This window comes from Gymnoscopelus braueri, assembly GCF_963280865.1.
Source record: "Gymnoscopelus braueri genome assembly, chromosome: 16".
Classification (NCBI taxonomy): Eukaryota; Metazoa; Chordata; class Actinopteri; order Myctophiformes; family Myctophidae; genus Gymnoscopelus; species Gymnoscopelus braueri.
In genome coordinates, this window is record NC_137616.1 from 26,895,219 (window position 1) to 26,915,128 (window position 19,910).

At 43.7% G+C, this 19,910-nt stretch overlaps 1 protein-coding gene across 3 annotated transcripts in view; it reads right to left on the reverse strand.

Moving 5' to 3' along the window:
- Positions 1-2,921: 2,921 nt before the first annotated feature.
- The window catches only part of akap12b (A kinase (PRKA) anchor protein 12b), a 60,071-nt gene continuing 43,082 nt past the window's right edge, over positions 2,922-19,910 (reverse strand). The window contains exons 1-3 of one of the 3 annotated variants that reach the window (XM_080453503.1): positions 14,503-14,775; positions 4,568-9,034; positions 2,922-3,271 (exon numbers count right to left, since the gene is read on the reverse strand). In XM_080453503.1, coding sequence (XP_080309629.1) covers positions 4,572-9,034; positions 14,503-14,527 — 4,488 coding nt within the window. In that variant the 5' untranslated portion in view covers positions 14,528-14,775 and the 3' untranslated portion in view covers positions 2,922-3,271; positions 4,568-4,571. Of the gene's footprint in view, positions 3,286-4,567; positions 9,035-14,502; positions 14,776-19,910 lie in introns of those variants that run through there. The other 2 variants (XM_080453502.1, XM_080453501.1) reach the window with 2 other exon arrangements.

Genomic DNA, 19,910 nt, shown 5'->3' on the forward strand with positions numbered 1-19,910 from the left:
TGCCAGATGGTCATAGTTGACAGCGAAAGGGTGTCCCCATAACTTGAAAAGGTGCCACCATCAACTTTGATCCCTCAGAAATGGTTGTGAATTTCAACACAATAGGATTTTTTAAGAGAATCAATATAACTTAGAAAGGAATACATAATGTCTCTTTGTATGTGTAATATAGTTAAAATATATATTGTTTTTATTAACAGAAAATGCTGGGAGGTGAGCTCTTTGGCTGGATGATATAATAAAATAGTAGATTTAAGGGCCTTTTCCAGGAATAGCCACTGGGGCCTATTAAAAGATACTTCTGATGAGTAATAGACTACTGGGGCCCTGCAGTATTAATAAAGAAAACAAATCACATTTACATGTACTCAATATCTAGTTTGTTGTGAAAACAAATTGATGAATGAATAACGGTAAACACAAGTATTCATTTTTGCTAGCTTTATTTTGAACGAAATATAGACAAGTTTTTGTACGTTTTCTTACTATTAACAGCTCGGACAATATAAAAGACAGAATTTAGTCCATGCTACACATATAATGTGCTAAATGCGTATATGTTATTTGTTATTATTACAACAATAATGATTTTTAAGTACATAGGTATACAATCTGTACAAATGTTACCAGGCTCACAGTCAGCTGTTACAAAAGGAATGCTGGAAGACTGAAGATGGGCATGTGTCCCAGCAAAATGCACTACTAGACTAAGCAGCATAAGCAATAGCCTTCATAATTTAATTCTGCCTTTTTTTGTTTTGTTTATTTTACCTTTTTATTTTACAATGAGATAATATTTTGGATGTGACACACCCATAGTACAGTCAACATTTAGTGAAGTTGGCCAGACATGGCACTTCCTTGAGCTTTGTGGTTTTGTCATACAGCTCAGCCAAAAATGTATAGAGCTGCATTTTGTGTAAGGGATTGAAATGAGCATGGTTGGTATTTGCGTGATCTTACCTCGATTTACAGTGTACATTAGCCAAATGTTGTCAGAAACAACACAACATACCAGTAGCCTATAATCTGCCGTTTTCTTTTTTCAAAATCTCCCAGTAAACATGTAAGATTTGTAAAGCGGACTACTCCTAAATAAAACACTCTGGTAAAATTGTATAAGTCAATCAAAGCGACTTGAGTCTGCTTTTTAGGTTAACTGGACTCTCATCCTATGAGCCACAGAAACCATAACTGCCTAACTTGCTTTAATTTCTAGAATAAGACAAAAAGGGTGATTGTATTTTTGTCTGGTACCATGCAATGTCTGAGTGTTTGTGCTATCTCAATCCTCCCTGGTGTCAGTTTGGTGATAATTTCTGAGTGGAAAACACAAGTAGCTTCCAATACCATAAAATGCTCCAGATATCTATGAAAACAAATTTGCATACATAACTGTAAAAAACAAACAAAAAAACAACAGTGAAATACTGACTGAATGGTGTACTTCCCATACCAGACAACAGAGGGTGCTAGCATATTTTCTTTCCACCCAGCGTTGCATACCTATTGCCAAGCTGTTTGATTCCATTGAAGTGCTGTACACCACCACTATGCAAGTGAAACCATCAAAGACATGGTCATATAACATTGAGAACATGACATGTAAAGGTTTCTATCACATATATGATCTTATAAATACACATAACCTCTCATTCAACTGATTCTGACCAAATAGTTCTCCAACATCAAATCAGGAAGAAAGAATAGTATTTTATTGTATCTCTACATGAAACTCATACTTGAGTAACAATACTTTTTCACAGTACGACAGGCAGTGATCCCCCCCCCCCATATACACACATTTAAATCCTCGGTGTTCATTTATCCATTTGAAACTCAGAGTGTACAAATGTAACCAAATGAACCTGTAACCCTTACAGGTCCATTTGGTTACATTTGTATACTCTCAATTAAATTAACACTGAGGATTTTACTGTGTATTGAGTGGAAAGTATTTTGCTAGGGTGGAGAACGAGGCAAAATACAGTTGTGGTTAGACAGTCAAACAAAGTGGTGCACGTCTCTCACATATCACCATAGTCCCTGTCCTTGCCCACAGTAAAATCCTCATTTTAAATTTAACTCTGAGAGCCTGAGTTCAAATAACACGGTGGGTTTTACTGTGTAAGCTGTGTTATCATGTGCTCGTTGGAATCACATCTGTACCGTGATTTAGTTTAGAATCTCTGAAATAAATCTTGGGGGTTGCTATACACTGGGCCACGTTTCAGGCACAATTGTCCCTCTTGCCCAGACAAATTCCATGGTATATTTTGCCTGATGAGTCACAGCCTTTTACTCAAGTATAAAAAAAAAAAGACATAAAATTCCGTACAATCAGGAATAGAGTAACAAACAAAAAAAAGAAATATTGGAGGTAAGGGGCGGACAAGAGAATACTTAAGATATAAATACAATATACAAGATAATAATCCTCCAACTCTTCAACTGCACACATACTGTCTTGCGCTCAAGGTCTCTCTCACACGCACACACACACACACACACACACACACACACACACACACACACACACACACACCACACACACACACACACACACACACACACACACACACACACACACACACACACGCGCACACACACACACACACACACACACACACGTACACGTACACGCACACACCTACACACACACACACACACACACACACACACACACACACACACAAAAAACACTCAATCTCTCTCTCTCTCTCTCTCTCTCTCTCTCTCTCTCTCCCCTGTATACAGACTCCTGCCACAGTAACACCGGCAATGGAAGGTCATTAAGACAACAGACGTGCATCACATTGATTACAAGCCAGGTGGGATGCCTCTGAGGAATAGAACAGTGAGGCATGATGCGTGTGTGTGTGTGTGTGTGTGTGTGTGTGTGTGTGTGTGTGTGTGTGTGTGTGTGTGTGTGTGTGTGTGTGTGTGTGTGTGCAGGGTTTGGGACGGTAGGGATTGGGGTTGGGAGGTACGGTTGGTCTAGCTTTGCCCCTCATGTGTGGACTCTGGAGAAGGGATGTCACTTTTGTGGGACGGGGCTGTTGCTCCAGGACGAAGAGGGGGAGGGGGTGGTGCTGTAGGAGAGAGGGGTGGAGTTGTCACTCAATCAGTCCCTCTGAGCAGGGTGGGGCGGAGCCCAGTCTCAGTGTGTTTCCACAGAACAACCTCTCTCGCTCTCTCGCTCTCTCTCTCATCACTTGCTTCCTGGTCCAGACATTTTGTCTCCCAGGCATCAGTCTGGCTTCTTGGGAAACTGTGGAGTAAAATCTGAAATTAGTCCAGACAGAAATACAGGGGCAATTCAGTAAATGTTCACAAAACAGACATTTTAGTATTAGGTGACCAATTGTTTGTTCCATTATGCTTTGTTGTATTTCTCAAGGATGTAAAGAGTTACGGGTAAAGCGTAGACATTTTCTGTTTCTTAAACAAAATTAAAAAAATATATATATATAAAAAATATATATATATATATATATATATATATATATATATATATATATATATATATATATATATATATATATATATATAAATATATATTTTTTAAGAGGATATTTAACCATACCTATCTCCTACATCCTTATAGTTCTGTCATCCTCTACATTAATCTTTAACACATTCTTATTTAACCTTCTTTCTTTACCCAGTACTCGCCCTAGTCTTTCTTCATCCTTCCAGGTTTATTTACATGACTCAGCAATAGACCAAGTCTAGGAGAAGGCTGCTGCACCACTGCTGCTGTGCCTCACTCAGCTCTCTGCTGCAGAGCAGCAGTGCTGCTTATTACACATTAAACCGAACCACACCCAATACTCTGCACTCTATACTCCACTGTGCAGCTCAAATAACCATGCACTTCTGTATGAAATATATATGACACAGTATGATAACATCTTCAGACACATTACTTTTTTTAAATGCAGTGTGTGTAATGGTAGTATGAGCATGACTATACATGGAAATATAATTCAGTACAGCAACAAAATACAACTTGAGTTCTTTGAGTCACTGTAATTAAATCTGCCAAATGTGTGCTCTGACATGCTTCCTTGACTCCATATCGAGTCCCTTGTGGAAGGCGAAGAGGAGGGAGAGGCGGAATCATAATCAGTCTGTCAGCACAAGTTCATCTGCCCCTCACACACTGCTTCCCTTCAAGACCCCAGCCTACAAAGCAGGGGTCAACGGCGGCATTCCTGCTTTGATATCAAAGGTCCCCCGGTTACTCGTAGCCTGAACAAAAGCTTTTTCATCTGGCTAGCGGGCAAATCCTCTCCCTTCCCCCCCTAATAAAAGTAGGGCCCATTGATGTTTTAAAAAAGCCACCATGAGAAGATTGGATGATAGAAGGAATTTGGAAAAGAATTTTCCCAAATTTTCCTTGTTTCTCTTTTCCATTACTCTTTTATTATATTATCAATATTATATTGGTTAAAAATAATACCTTATAAAAATATTTCCAGTTAAACTGATAAGTGAGATCATTAATGACATAATTGTGTTAACTTCTCCAATCAAAGGGTTATTATCAGTCTAGTAGTCTCACCTGCTCATGATGCTGCTGTGAGCTCTGTGGAGATGGGTTCAATCTCCTTCACTGCCTCCTCAATAACTTCGATCACCTGCGCCATCACCTCTGCACATTTCCCCGATGACGATACCATCTCCATCTCTGCTAGGCTGGTAGCTGTCGCTTCAACCGGGGCCTCTTGACTGGAGGTGGCCAGCTCCGTTGAAGCATTCGTTTGGGTCTCCTCCAGCAGTGTTGGAAGTTTGTCTGACACTGGTTTCTGATCACAGGAGCTGTCAGCGTTCACGTCGGTTTCTTTGGCTGGTGCCGTATCATTCACAGGGCCATTGCTGTCAAACTCCACCACAGCCTCTTCCTCAACAACGGAATCTTCCACCGTGTGCGCTGCCTGCAGGGCAACCTGGGCTGGCATATGTTCTTTCTTCTCCTCTGTTGGGGTCTCTGTCTTAGTTGCCTCTGGTTCTGGAATCACTTTCTCACTTGTTTCCTTGACATCTTCTGGTACAACTTTGCTCTGTTCCTCTTCAAGATTTCCACTTGGCTGACTTTCTGTATTCAGTTCTACTACTTCTTCTGCCAAAACAATCGCTTCACTTTCTTCTACTTCCACGGCTTTACTTTCTTCTACTTCCACGGCTTCCTCTAATCCTTCTGCTGGTTTAATCTCATCTGTTGGAGCGTCAATGCTCTCTGTGACCTCAACCGCAACTGAGTCAATGACTTGCATGGCAATAAGAAGTGGTTTGGGTGACTCAACTGGTGCTGGGGTTTCATGGGTGACAGGAACAGGGGTGTCAGTGATAACAGCCTTCTCTGTTTCTAGCTCAACATTTTCTTCTGTTGTTGACAAAGCCTGGACTGGTGATTGGACATTGGCTGTGGGGGTAGTAGGCTTCTTGGGTTCAGGCTCAGCTTCCTTCACCTCATCCATGGCATTCTGGATGACAGCCTGGGCAATAACCATGCTTTGTTCCTCAATGGCATTAGCCTGCTCAACCTCTGGCTCAGCATCCACCACACTTGCACTGTGTTCAATAACAGAGGTACTGACTTCACACGTGGCTGCACTAATAGTATCATTCACCACACTCTCAACCACAGTTGTACACACTGCCATGGTTTCCTGCACTTGGATTGGTTCATCACCAACAGGCTCTGAGATTGGGATCTTTTCCATTGCTGTCTCATCCTTGGTCTCCAGTTGTTCCGCATTTGCACTGAGAGGGGTTACTAGGGCCACTGTCTCCTGGATAACAGCAACCTCCTCAGCAGGGACCACGAAAGGAATGGCTGGCTCAGAGACCTCAGTTGGGGTGTTCTTCAAGGTGTCTGATATGGCTGAAATGATCTCTTGGGAAACAGCCTGAGCCATCTCTTCCAATGGAGCGATTTCTTCAATGGCAGCAACTTGCTCCACACCCACTTCTATTTCCTTGGTTTCCACGTCTGGTTCAGTAACTTCTACACTCTCAGTGCAGATGGTGGCTTCAAGAGTTGGTGTAATGGGATTCACCATGGCAACTTTGGGAGAGTTCTCACTCAACTCTGGGGGCTGCACAGTTTCGGACTGCTGAGGCAGAGAGATAACTGCAACCATCACAATGTCAGGTTCTTCCATCTCAGTGGCAGTTTGAATGTCAGGAATTTCACTCTCTGGTTTTTCAACAACAGGGTTGAACTCTGTGGAGTCCACTTGATGCACTTGAGCCACAAATATTGGCACTTCTGCAGCAATAGCCTCTTCACTTTTTGGTGACTTATCTTCCACTAAAAGCAATGTGCACAGGGCATCACTGGTCTCAGCCAAACTCTCTATAGTGGCATCCACAGGCTTCTCTTGAGTCAGTTTGGCAATCTCCTTGGTCCCTAGGCCAGTACAGATGGCTACGGCCTCCCCTTGAGTATGTGCCTCTAAGATGGCCTTTGTCACTGAGTCAGCATGCTCAATGGGTGGTTCAAACTCTGTTTCAGCAGCAACCACATCTATGGGTGCATCTTCAACAGTCACAGCAGTCTGGCAAGGGATCACACTGACTTGATCTGCTATACCTTCGAGAACGATCTCTGCAGTTTCTGACTTGGGTCCCTCAGGAATAGGTGTGGTCACTGTGACTTCAGGGACTGAAGTGGACTTCACTTCTGCAGTGGACAGTATAGGCTGTTCCTCAATGACATCCTCTGCAATGGTGGTGTCAGCAGACTTGGGTGTGGCGGCGTTTTCTCCCTCTTCTGGGATGTCACTAAGCTGCTTATCATCATCCTCTACAGTGGCTGGGATCCATGAAGGGGACCTGTCCTCAGCCGACGCTTTAGTCTGGGTTATTGCTGCTTCTACTGGTGGCTCTTCTTCAGTCTTGGCTGGCTCAGCGTCATACTCGGAGAGGGGAACCACAGCTGGGGTTTCAGAATCCTCTTCCACTTCAGTGGAGGACTGCTTCTCAAGCTTCTTCTTCCTGCGCCCCGGGAGGAATTTTCTGAGGGAGAATGAGGACTCCTCTTTTGCCATTTCAGTTTCGGAGACAACTTGTTCAGAGTTTTCCTCTGTCTTCTCATCGGTTTTAGCCTTAACCCTTGGCATGACGAAACGTTTCAGTATGGCCCAAGCTGTTTCCCTTTCAGGAGGGGTGCTCACAGCAGGTTCCGGTTCAGACACTACTTCACCTTCAGCACCTTCAGTGTCAGTCTCTTGGGTGGTAACTACGGCAGTCTCTGTAGGTTTACTCTCTGGCTCCTCTCCTCCTTCTGCTGCCGGTGTCTCCTCTTCAATCTTGGTCTCGTCATCGTCAGAGTCAGAGGTCTTCCTGGTCCGTTTCTTGGCTCCGCCCATGCACATTAGAGCCTCCCAGGAGACAGAGGTGTCCATTTTCCTTTTGGACTCCTCAGTGCTGCCCTCCAGTTTCTCTGTGTTTTCTGTCTTCGGCTCGTCCTCAGTGGGCTTATCTTCCTTTTCCTCCTTATCCTCTTCCTCGTTGCATTTTTCTGTGAAAACAGCACTCTCTGTAGAGGAAAGGGTGGCTGACTTCACTGGCTTCTCCGCCTTCTCAGTTGTAGCCTCATCTTCACTGTCAGAAGATTTCTTTACACGCCTCTTGGGTGTAACCAGTTTTTTGAAGGAGGACCAGGGAATGATGCCTTCTTTTTTCTTCTCTTCTCCCTCAACTTCTTGGGTTTGCTCCACCTGGAGGGCCTCCTCCGCGATGACATGCTCCCCTGAATTTTCTGGAGATGAGGCTCCGCTGTCTGGCTTTTGGCACTCTGCTGACTCAGTGGAGGATTGAAGCTGCTCAGCAGTTTGCTCCCCAGACTCGGTAAGCTTTGACTCAGCATCTTTCTTGGGCTTAGATTTCTTGGTGGAAAGCTTCTTCAAGCCAGCTCCAGTGAAGAGTTTCTTTAGGGGGCTTCCATGTGCCTTGGTCTTCTCCTGCGATGACAGTATCTCAGCTTCGGTGACCACCTCTGGTGCAGCTTCTGCCTCCTCTGCTGGTTTGGCCTCATCAGTAGTATCTGGTGCAGGGGTCACCTCAACCTCTGGAGTGGACTCTGGTTTCACCTCCTCAGGAGTGGTTGCTGGTGGCTCCTCTTTAGCCTCCTCTTGTTGTGCCTCAACCTTCTTCTCTTCCTCACCGACCGTCTCAGCCTGAGCAGTCTCCCCTTCCTCTGCCGTTTCTCCTTCGGCCTCTTTTTCCTTCTCTTCCTCCTCTTTGGACTTGATGCTGTTCTTCTTTCGCAGGTTAGAGAAGAGTCCTCCAGTGAAAAGCTTCCTAAAGGGGGACAGTATGACCTCATGAACTGGTGGACTGATCTTGGCCTCTTCGGATGGTGGACTGCTCTCTGCATCCTGGGATGGTGGACTGCTTTCAGCCTCCTGGGATGGTGGACTGCTCTCTGCCTCCTGGGATGGTGGACTGCTCTCTACCTCCGGGGGTGCTGGACTGCTCTCAGCCTCTGTGGGTGGTGGATTGCTCTCGGCCTCCGGGGGTGGGGGACTGCTCTCTGCCTCCTGATCTCCTTTGTCCTTGGCTTCAGCATCAGTAGCAGTAACTTCCTCTGCTGGGACTTCAGTGGTTGCAGCTTCCTCAGTAGCCATGGTCATTTCAACCTCTGTCTCAACCTCCATCTCTTTGGCCGTGACCTCCTCTCCTGTAGTGGTGGCTTCCTCTGCCGTTTCAGCCTTGCTGACCTCCTCTTCCTCCTTGTCTTTGACTGTCAGCAGCTTCACAGGGTTCTTCTCCTCATTCTTGTCTTTCTTCAGCGTGAACTTGAAACCGGCGAAGCGGAATATCTTCTTGAAGCCCACCTCGTTTGTCTCGCTTGGCTTCTCTTCGGCCGCCTTCTCCTCAACAGCCGTGATCTCGCTGCCGTTGGGACACTCTTTCTGCTCCTTCTCTCCGTTCACCTGAGGAGCCACTTCATCCTGGATGGTGCCCATGGTCTCTGCAGCCCCCTCCTTTGGAGCAGCTGACAAGCTTTCTGTCTGGCCAACTGAAATGAGAGAGAATGAAAGAATTCCAAGGTCAGTTTATATACTGAGAATATATGAAGTGAATTACATATTATATTATATATTGCAGAGGGTTTTTGTCAGTTAATTCAGTCAACCAAAAATGAAATGTCTTTCATCACTAGTTGTTGCTTAAAGGGATAGTTCACCCAAGAAATTACTTTTTTTCTATCGATTAGTCACCCCATAGAGACCTGAATTAATGGATATTTTTTGTTTGTTTGTTTGTTTGTCACATTCCTAAGCCAATAATTTGATGACCAGCGGATCGGTGGGCAGCGGTTCCGGTAGGAGACACAAAGGAGACTCTTTGTGTCTCCTACTGGAACCGCTGCTGGTCATCAAATTATTGGCTTAGAAATGCGACAAAAACAATAAAATATCCATGAATTCAAGTCTCCATGGGGTGACTAATCGATAGAAAAAAGGTCATTTTGGGGGTTAACTATCCCTTTAAGTATATCCAGCACACTGATGCAAAAATATAATGATGACTTGGAAAGAAAAGAAAAAAAGACAGAAAAAAACAACAACTCTGACACAAAATAAACAACTCTGTAATTATCCAAGAATTTGAAAATCTGTGTAAAGACCAAAGAGAAAACAAAAACAAGACTTGCATGATCAGTGCTGGCCTCATTTGCCATTTGGAGACTGTGTAAGCCCCCCCCCCCCCCAAAGGAACAGCTGAGAGATCCTGACCTTTTAAATTGATTTAAACAAGCATATGACTACATAATTGCAATCAGATTGAAATTTGTTCCAGCCAATCCTATCCTGTGTAACAATGCCAGAAAATAATAGCTTAGACATTGACACGAATAAACAGCAGACAGAAACCCCTGAAGGGTTGGCTTTGCACAAAATGTTGCACAATGAAAGAAAACCTATTGCCAGTTCATGGATAAAAACTGAGTGTGAGCAGAGATTTAGACTAGGGTGCTCTGTGAAACACTTAATACTCCAATTCTAATTGCTTGGCTGTATTGCTGTGAGCCATTCCTTGTTGGTGGCAAATAAGATCAGATGTAATACTGACAGCTGAGCTGAGATAAGAAAAACACAGGACCAGCCACACACAGGCACTGCCACACATACATGCACACATACATGCGCACTGCCACACACACACACACACACACACACACACACACACACACACACACACACACACACACACACACACACACACACACACACACACACACACACACACACACACACACACACACACACACACACACACACACACACACACACAAATTCCTGCTATGTCAATCTGTGATTTGACAGGAAGGCATGGTAGGGGGGCTACGATTTCACAAGCACCATCTTCACTCATCTCTTTCTTTTTCCTCCTCTCTCTCTCTCTCTCTCTCTCTCTCTCTCTCTCTCTCTCTCTCTCTCTCTCTCTCTGTTCTTCATATTTCCATCTTTATTGACATCTTACTGTAGCAAAGAAAAGCTCACATCTGGTGGCGAAAACGTATTCTCTCAGGATCTTCAACCAACCCTTCGACTCGCAAAACAAATTCCCAGCTTTTTAAGGCATGGATATCAGCTTACCTACACAGCCAGACAAGGTAACACACACACACACACGCACACGCACGCACACGCACACACACACACACACACACACACACACACACACACAGACTTAACCATACACATATGCTCATATCCTCAATGCACTAAGGGACCCCCGCCCCTTTTTTCTCTGCCCCTGTCAATCACAAGCAAAGAATGCACACATGCTCTATCCCTAACACACACTCAATCCCACCCTTAGAAAATAATTCCTGCTTCACACACAAAAATACAATACTGTGCACCATCGAGAGTTTATCCTCACAGCTTGTCCACATCCCTTCTCTAAATTACAGATGTGGAACTCTGCACGGTGGCCCAGCATTCTTAGGATATCGTGGTTTTGAAAAGAAGCAAAACCCTGTCTCATTCATGGGTTAAAATAACATGCTTGCCCAATGAAAAAACAAAACAAAACACAGCCGTGTCTCATGCTAAATCTGTGCAGTACAACAAAGTGCTATGTGTCTATTGTTGGTAGGGCTCAATACACCAATTTTTTTATGTATGGATTTGACTCAAGGAATGTCAGCTATGTTGCGCACTCCTAGTTTGGGTGAATTATTTTGGGATGCTCTAAACACAATGTGGAATCCCACAGCATGCAACTTCACAGGAAGAAAAAACAGACAGAGGTGTTTATTTGCCTCTCTGCCGTTACAGCGACATTCTGACTACGAATCAAATATGGGCCTCTGACCCTTTTCAATACAAGTTCTTCTTCCCAATCCCCTTGACCCAAATTCCACCACAGCAGGATGGACGAGAACCCACCCCCTTCCCAAGGCAAACACAATAGATCTCTAAACCTCTCTGGTCTTAGAAAATAAGGATGTGGGGGTGGGGGCGGGGGCGGGGGAATCAAATTTCTTATTGTCTACAAGCATCATCGTGCCAAAGAAATGTACAAAACTATGGAGAGTTAATGGAGAGTAGCATTTTCTTTACTCCCACCGACTGCTAATGTCGATAACAACATTTAAAATGACTACAACTTACAAGAGGTAGGCCAGGCTTAGTCATTCGCCATAGCCTTGGCATTGGGGAAGGGGTTATTTAACGGGGTCACAGCTGTATTGTGTGTAGGGGTGGGTGTTACTCTCACATAGTTGTTATTGTTAGGGTAGTCGTTACATTGCTGAGCCACACTATTGTTAAGCAAACAAGTCAAGACAGTCACTGCAAAGATCACATAAAAACCACGCCGGGCCATCTAATATGAAACCTAACCTCTAAATGTGTGTTTGTGAGTACAAGCTCAGCGACACCTCAGCAGCAAATCGTTGTAAATGACTGTATGCAATTACATTGGCTCCCCATACGGTTGGACGAGGCTGTTTCCAGTGAAGCTCATCAGGACTGTAAGCAGGGGGTGTGGGCTGCAAGTGGGCCAGACTAGGCCATGAGTATCTATACAGATAATAAAACAGGAACCATGTTGATTTAACAGAGTGCCGGCGTCTGCCCGACTCTTTTTGATCCTTGTTTTCCGGACGGTTCTTTTTTCTTAACCCGTTCAATCCGGGAACGCATCCGTGTAATTTTTAGATTTGAGCTATATCCATAATTTTATACTTTGGCTATTCAAAAATAGCAGATCTACAAGCTCATAGCGCGGCACTTGGTGACGCACTATGAGCTTGTAGATCTGCTATTTTTGAATAGCCAAAGAAATCTCAAAATGACACAGATGCGTTCCCGGTCTTACTGGATTAATAGGCACACACAACTTTTTACTTTGTCCGGGCGGGTTAGGGGTTGAGGGCTTGTGGGACGGGGGTAGGGCTCTCGTGGGGTTGAGTGTAAATGGGGGGGGGTCTTGAGTAATGACTGTACAGGGTGGAATGTGAGGGGTGAAGCTAAAGGGGCTGAGGAGGGGACACTGAAGAGATGAAGGGGCAGGAGTTGTGAGGGCAGAGTTGAGGGGAATTGATGCCTGCCCCAAGGCTGAACGTCTAACAGTCTCTGACACTCACTCATTCTTTAAATGCTTCTCTCTGCTGGAGACAGGCGTTGCTTGTGTGTGTAAGTGTAATACTGTGTTAATTTGTGTGTGTGTGTGTGTGTGTGTGTGTGTGTGTGTGTGTGTGTGTGTGTGTGTGTGTGTGTGTGTGTGCATTGTAAGACTTGGCACTCATATTAAAAAGCATCTCTGCAGCCACCAACCACTTGTTGTAAATCTATCATTACTCCCCAGTGTCTCTAGTGAGATGGGGAATCTGATAGGCTTTCTGTTGTGGCTGTTACAGAGACGAGTACTGTGTGTGTGTGTGTGTGTGTGTGTGTGTGTGTGTGTGTGTGTGTGTGTGTGTGTGTGTGTGTGTGTGTGTGTGTGTGTGTGTGTGTGTGTGTGAGAGAGATGTATCTGGTCGAGAAAGGATTGGGGGCAGGGGCAGAGTAGTAGATGAACGCAGAATGGCTGCTATGCTTCTGAGACACTACTACAAACTTAATCGGTCAAATATATGCAAATCCTTGCTCCAATTACTATTGTCTGCGGCAGAAACCAAATAAACAAAAGAAGTCAGTTAAGAGAGTCTAGGGTTACAGAGCACCCCCTGTGAAGGCTAGATTGAGGCCAACAGCCCCTCCCTACCCCCCACCTCTCTCCCATCTATAGGTGTGGCCCCTCTGTCTCTGAGAGCCCCTAGATGTCACCTATCGCAGACCCGTCACCAAACATCCATTGTCCCACCATTTGCCTTCTTCCCTTATCAGTAAGCATAGTCTGTGACTGCATGTTGTTTTAGTACAAGATGGTAAACACAATGTTAATATCATTGTTTGGCATGCAATCAAATATATGGAATGCAAATCTATGAATTCATGTGTAAAGCGAAACATTCCAGCCATTGCTTTGTTAAAAACCATCACTCTTAGTTGTATGTCCCACAGAGGAATCAGCCCTGGCATGTAATTAATTCCATAGGCCCCTTCCTCCTCCCTCCCTATCCTCTGTGGCTAAGCTGAATAACCCCATTGGGAGTTCGGATCCCACTTCATCTAATTGAAATACTTCACATGAAGAAGGGACATGCAGATCAGACCCAGATGGTGGGGTGGGCTAAAACAGGCTTTGAAAATATTTCCCCAAATACGTTTCCGTGTATTTATGACTACCAGTTGTCATGTCATGTGTGAAATTCTTCCCATCCCATATGTGGCCCTATGGTATGGGATGGGAGTTTGGGGAGATTGGGCTGGGTACAGTCATAATAGCACATCACCCCCGATGTCTTGACCTTAAAATGAACGTGAAAGGGAACTACAGGAAGAACAAGTTGTCTAGGAAATGTATAAAGGAAAGTCTATAAACCACGATACACTGCATCAGTATTGCTAGTTCAAAACACAGACTATGGAAGCAACTGAGTAAGCCATGTTCAAACTAAAGTACATTTATATTTAATAATTATAGAATAAAATAATTTTAGAAATTAAATTAAAACATTATAATTGTAGAGCAGTTGAGAAGAGAGAGCAATATGATTACAGTGTAAATCCAAAAGTTTTACACTATTTAAATAGTCACCATCACTAGTCCTTGCTTCAACTTCAAGCCACAATGCTAACCACACCCTCAAGACAACAATGCCTTTGGCTACACTCCACTGTCTAGGGAGAAACCACAACTTTGATGCAAGATGCAAGTTCATCTAGTAGACATTTACTGCAAACATACACCATATCAATCTCTTTTTTTCTAAATCTGTTAATAGGTAAATCATATAAAGAGTATAACATTTTATTAATTAATTGATTAATTAATTAATTAATTAGTGCATTGATGTATTAAGGCAAATCATTCAGGGTAGAACCATCTACTTCAGAGAAATCCACTCAAAGTTACAGTGCTTACCTGTTAATGTTATTGTTCCAAGCATTGGTAAAACTCCCAAATACTGTCCTCCAAAAATATATATATATACAAAAATAAAGTATCAAAAATAGATCCTATAGTTTTTTGGGGTAAAAGTTTCAAAAAATAAAAAAGTCTCCAGTCACTATATATATTGTTTCAGTTCTCTGCCTGTACGCTTAGTGAAACCTAGAGAGTGCTTGTCCAAGTTGGTTCCCTCTTAACGTCCGTCTGTTTCTCAGGTTCTCTCTCTCTCTCTCTCTTGCAGGCAGTCAGCGCTTCACAGTCGGTATGAGGAGAAATAGTGGGCTACGTGCACATTTCAACAGACTGACACGCATGTCATGTTAAGACCACCCCCTCCACCCCTCTCCTCCCCTTTTCTTTCAGCTGTTCTGAATGAGTTTGGCTTTATCCCCCCTCCCCCCCTCCCTCCCTCCCCGTATTCAGCCTCCCTCCTCCCCCGTTCCTCTCTCTTCTCTCCTCTCTCTACCTCAGCTCCCGTCCGGGGATGGCTCATCATGTGATCTTTCAGGGAAATGACTGCTCTCGACTCTCTAGCTCCCCTTCGCCACCCCCAGTCTTCCCTTGTCTCCCCCCAACCTGCCCCGTACATTGTGTGTGTTCAAACCCCATGCAAGCTAGATGACCCCCGTCTCTCTCTCTCTTTCCCTCTCTTTCTCTCTGACACACACACACACACACACACACACACACACACACACACACACACACACACACACACACACACACACACACACACACACACACACACACACACACACACACACACACACACACACACACACACACACACACACACACACACACACACACACACTAATGCATGTACATAAACACACTCAGGCTGGGGTGTAGGAATGCTGGGTGGTGGTCGGTGTCTAGGTGATGCCTTATTAAAGACAGATCTCATTGGGGTGGGGGGTTGGGGTTGTCCCCCTAGTACCCATGTGTCCTCAAAAAACAGTTCAGAAAAGTGAATGGAAAACGCTGGTCTAGGGGGCCCAGTTCTCTTTTCACCCACTCCCTGTCTCAGGAGACACAGCAGGACTCTCCCCCGTATCTCATGGCTCATGTCACCGGTCATACAGTGGAATGTTGACAGAGGCCGACCACAGAGGGAATGCACTGGGCTAGGAAGCCTAGGGGACTTTATGTTTTTCTTTTCATTTCTCTCTTTCTTTCTCGCTTGCTTTCTTTCTTCAGAGTTTAAGCGTTTTTTCCTGCTTGTGTTGTGTTCAGGTTCACCTCAATTACAATAATAGTATTAGTTTTGAGAGCTTACATAAATGTTTATCATGTTCTGTTCTGTTGAGAGGTGCAGTCACTAGGTGTGCTAAGCCCAAATAATAATGATAAAATAATCTGATGAAAACGCCTACGGTGTGCAGTACTGTGCATACATGTGCGCGTGCATGAATGGGAAGTACATGAACGTGTGTGCATGATCATGCGCATGCATTTACGTGTGCGTTCATTTAACCACATTCAAGCTGGCGTCCCTTTTTGGGCATGTCATTAAAGGAGGAAAATAATAGCTGAAATAACAGATCTACAAGCTCACAACGAGTCACATCATGTTGAGATTGTAGATTGGCCATTTTTGCTAGTTTTTAAATAGGGCTTAAAATATCACTTCACCCATTCTCGACCTATGTTCATATAATTGGTCCTCGTGCTCATTATAAGATGGTACCAAACATGCCTACCAGTGACATCATCAGTAGGCAGGTTTGGTCATTTTAAACAAGATTTCAAACTTTTTGTTAAAAGTTTTCATGAATGCAAGAACAACAGAGCACCGAAGTCTGACGTTATTTACGCATCCTACCTGGGTCACGTCCCCCCCCCCCATTCTGAATTCCCATAGACTTGTTTAATATCGCGTCAAATAAGAACTGTGATAAAAAAAATATCCTGGCGGTTTGGCTCATATGGATATGCAGCATTAACTGACGGTGAGAAATCTCTAATGTTACTGCCGCTGAAATAGTCAAATTTTTGCCAGAAACAGACTGTATCAAATATGAGTGACTCCCGACAATATCGCCGGGACAGTTTGTTTACTTTTGGACCACAATTCTTATATGAGACGATTCTAGGATGACCCAATGTTATTCTCCATAGAGAAATTACTTCTGTGAACCAGGGGATGAACGAGTGACGTCAGGACTCCTGTACTCTATGGCTTCTATTTCAGGATGCTAACTTGGTGTTTGAAAACATGATCACCGTCACCCTACTTTAGCAGGAGAGTGATCAACTGCTCTTCTTGAACTGCAAAAATTGCCATATTCCCGTCCTAGTGATACTCACAAAACACCATAACAACAATTTCCCAACTGACCTAGAGTTCTATCAGAAGGACTACAACACTTTACAATCTACAACACCATGGGTGCCCACACGCTGTTGCCTGTCTGTGTCCCCCAGCTGTGAATGCTAATAGACCATTCTCAATTAAGTCAATACATTTAATTCAGCTTTTGTCTGGGAAAAAAAAGAGGGACTAGGGAGGAATGTGAATAAGTCCTCAGGTAAATACCTGAACAATCAGTCGCTCACACTTCGACACTGTCCACAATGGAATGTGTGAATTCCATCTGGCATGCCCCCAAATGGCTGATAGCACTAGTAATTAAGTGCTGTCTGGAAGTAAAAAAAAAAAACCTGTGTCCCACTGTGTGTGAGAGTTCTAAGTTAGTCACGGTATTTACATAAATGACAAACAACAAAGAGATGTATTAATTTCTGCTCAACTGTCAAATGTGCTCCAATAATTTTGGCACGTACAAACGATAAATCTGTCAGCACGACATAATTTCTACACAATTTAATTTGAACTTCTAAGATTACATGGAACGTTTATGGTTGAGGTTACAGGCTATTTCCACGGCAAGTAAAAATAATGCAACAAAAACTGTAATTCAAAGTGACAAACAAAAGTATCAAAGCGGCGGCAGGCTTGCTATGGGGGGACAGAGTCGATTTGGGAAGGGTGCTACAGAGTTTTGAACTTAATTAAAAACAAATGATCGTATTTTCTCATTACTCCGCTATGCTTCCTGTTGTGTGTTTCTTCAGAATCAGTGAACTGAGGGAGTCATGAATACCAAGGTCTACGGCCATGAATGGAAGTCTTCATGGTCTCACCAAGGCTTTAAAAAGAGGAGTGAAAAAGACATGTGGGGGAAGGGAAGAAGACACTCTATCACTTCAAGTCTCTCTCTCGTGCTGTACCTGATGGAGAGGCTGATGGATATTCATTTCATGCAAAAATAGGGTTGTCAAAATAACCTTTATAGAATTAAGATAAACATAAAGGCCTGCTTTGTTCAACCAAAGTAGCAAATTGAGTTATGTCTGTTTTGCACTGCTTCACCAGAGTGTACTCATGAACTCCACTGTCTGTTCAAAATAACCCCATTCCACTGACTTAAAATCCTAATTAATCTACTGAAAGCATCTTTGGCTTTACATTTATGAAAATGTGTAAATGACAATAATAGGTCATGCTTATTATCTATTTTGCCAGTGGTGGGACAAAATAATACAACCAATACAATTTTACCAAAATTGTTTGATTCCTAGCCTGAATCGGACAATGAATGTGTAGCAAAGTTTTGATATTGTTCCATCAACAAAGACGCAGTGGAATCCTATGGAGATCTTGTGAGACACCCTTCCTCCTGCCTCTATTCATTTTAGTCATACACCAAGAATGTGGTTATGAGTTATGACACACCAGCAAAGCCCGCTATTATTGATGTGACTAAGCGGGTGGATATTTCTCTCACTCAACAGCACATTCACCATGCTGTGCCACAGCACCTTCACTTACTATTACTACAGTCATTTATGCTGAGTGGCCAGTGATTCACACTGCTTCCTCTACATGAGTCATCAACACTCCATGTTCCTGGACTTGGAATCCGGTCAATGGAGTATACAGGGTTTAAAATTCAAATAAACACACAGCCTCGGGCTACATTGCAACGTATAGTTCCTCGTCTTGTGGTTCACGTGGTTGACACATTGCTCAGATTAAGATTTTGGTTAACCCCCCATAGGCCACCCCCACTTCCTTGTAGTTCCTGTTGATTAAAACACGCTGCCATCACAGACCTCAATGATTCGCGAGCGTATTGTGTAATTAAATTGTCATTATGTTAAGTTATGATAACGCAGAGCCAAGACAGACACTGGCGGTGACGCCTTGCATATCTCCAGAATCTGAAAACATGCCTCCATGCAGGAATGTGTGTGTATGTGGAGGAGGGAGGGGGGGTCTTAAATACTAGGGTGGGGGGTTAGGGACTTGGGTGGAGTGGGCTTTGTAGCCTGTAAAGTGTATGACATCACTGGACACCATCGACCGAATTCCAAGAACCGTGAAGGATGATGTTGAAATAATTGGAGGAAAAGGAAATGAGTGCTGTGTATGAGGTGTGTGTGTGTGTGTGTGTGTGTGTGTGTGTGTGTGTGTGTGTGTGTGTGTGTGTGTGTGTGTGTGTGTGTGTGTGTGTGTGTGTGTGTGTCTGTCTGCACCAGACCAAATCATTTTTACTTTGTCGCCTTTCTTCTTCAACCTCCCCCCTTCTCTCTCTCAATTCAATTCTCTCTCTCTGTGTCTTCTCTCCAATCCACACCCCAGATTTCTAATCCCTCTCCCTATTTTCTCTCTCTCTTGAACCCTCCATCCTTCCCCACCTCCTGTATGCGTGTGGGCCAGTGGGGTGGGTAAGAATGTCGGACAGGAAACTCAGTCAATCCTTGACATCACTGCTTCCTGTCCTACGTGCCCGTTTCCTAGAGTTACATTACATGCACTTTGTCCTACAACCCTTCCGCCTTTTCATCCTTGATGACAATTAAGAATGACTGTAGTTTACGGTCATAAGTGAAGTGTTTCTTGAGCAAGTTGCGTGGCACTGTGACGATGACGTGAAATGTAGTCATCACGCACAAATTAATGTCGGTTATCAGTGTCAGGTCCATAAGGCAATTTGAATAAAAGTATTATATATATTATTATCCTACATACAATTCTAAACAATTTAACTTGATTTCAAGCTTCTGGGCTTATGTTATAGCATGTTAGGTGGCATGCATTAGGGATGCGTGTTCCTACGTTTGTATTACCACCGCGCTCTGACCGTCTGGTGCGTTGTCTTATTAAATTGTTAACACTAAAAGAAGAAAAGGATCCGTTTACTGGTTTTCATCCATTTTATGCCTTTACAACCCACATAACACTTACGAACATCCAACCTTCATCAGTGATGGACACACATCGATGAAGGCTGAATGGCCAAAAAAGGTTTGTGGTCTGTAAAGGCATAAAATGGATGATTAAGAACAAGTAAATAGATCCTTTTTCTAGTGTG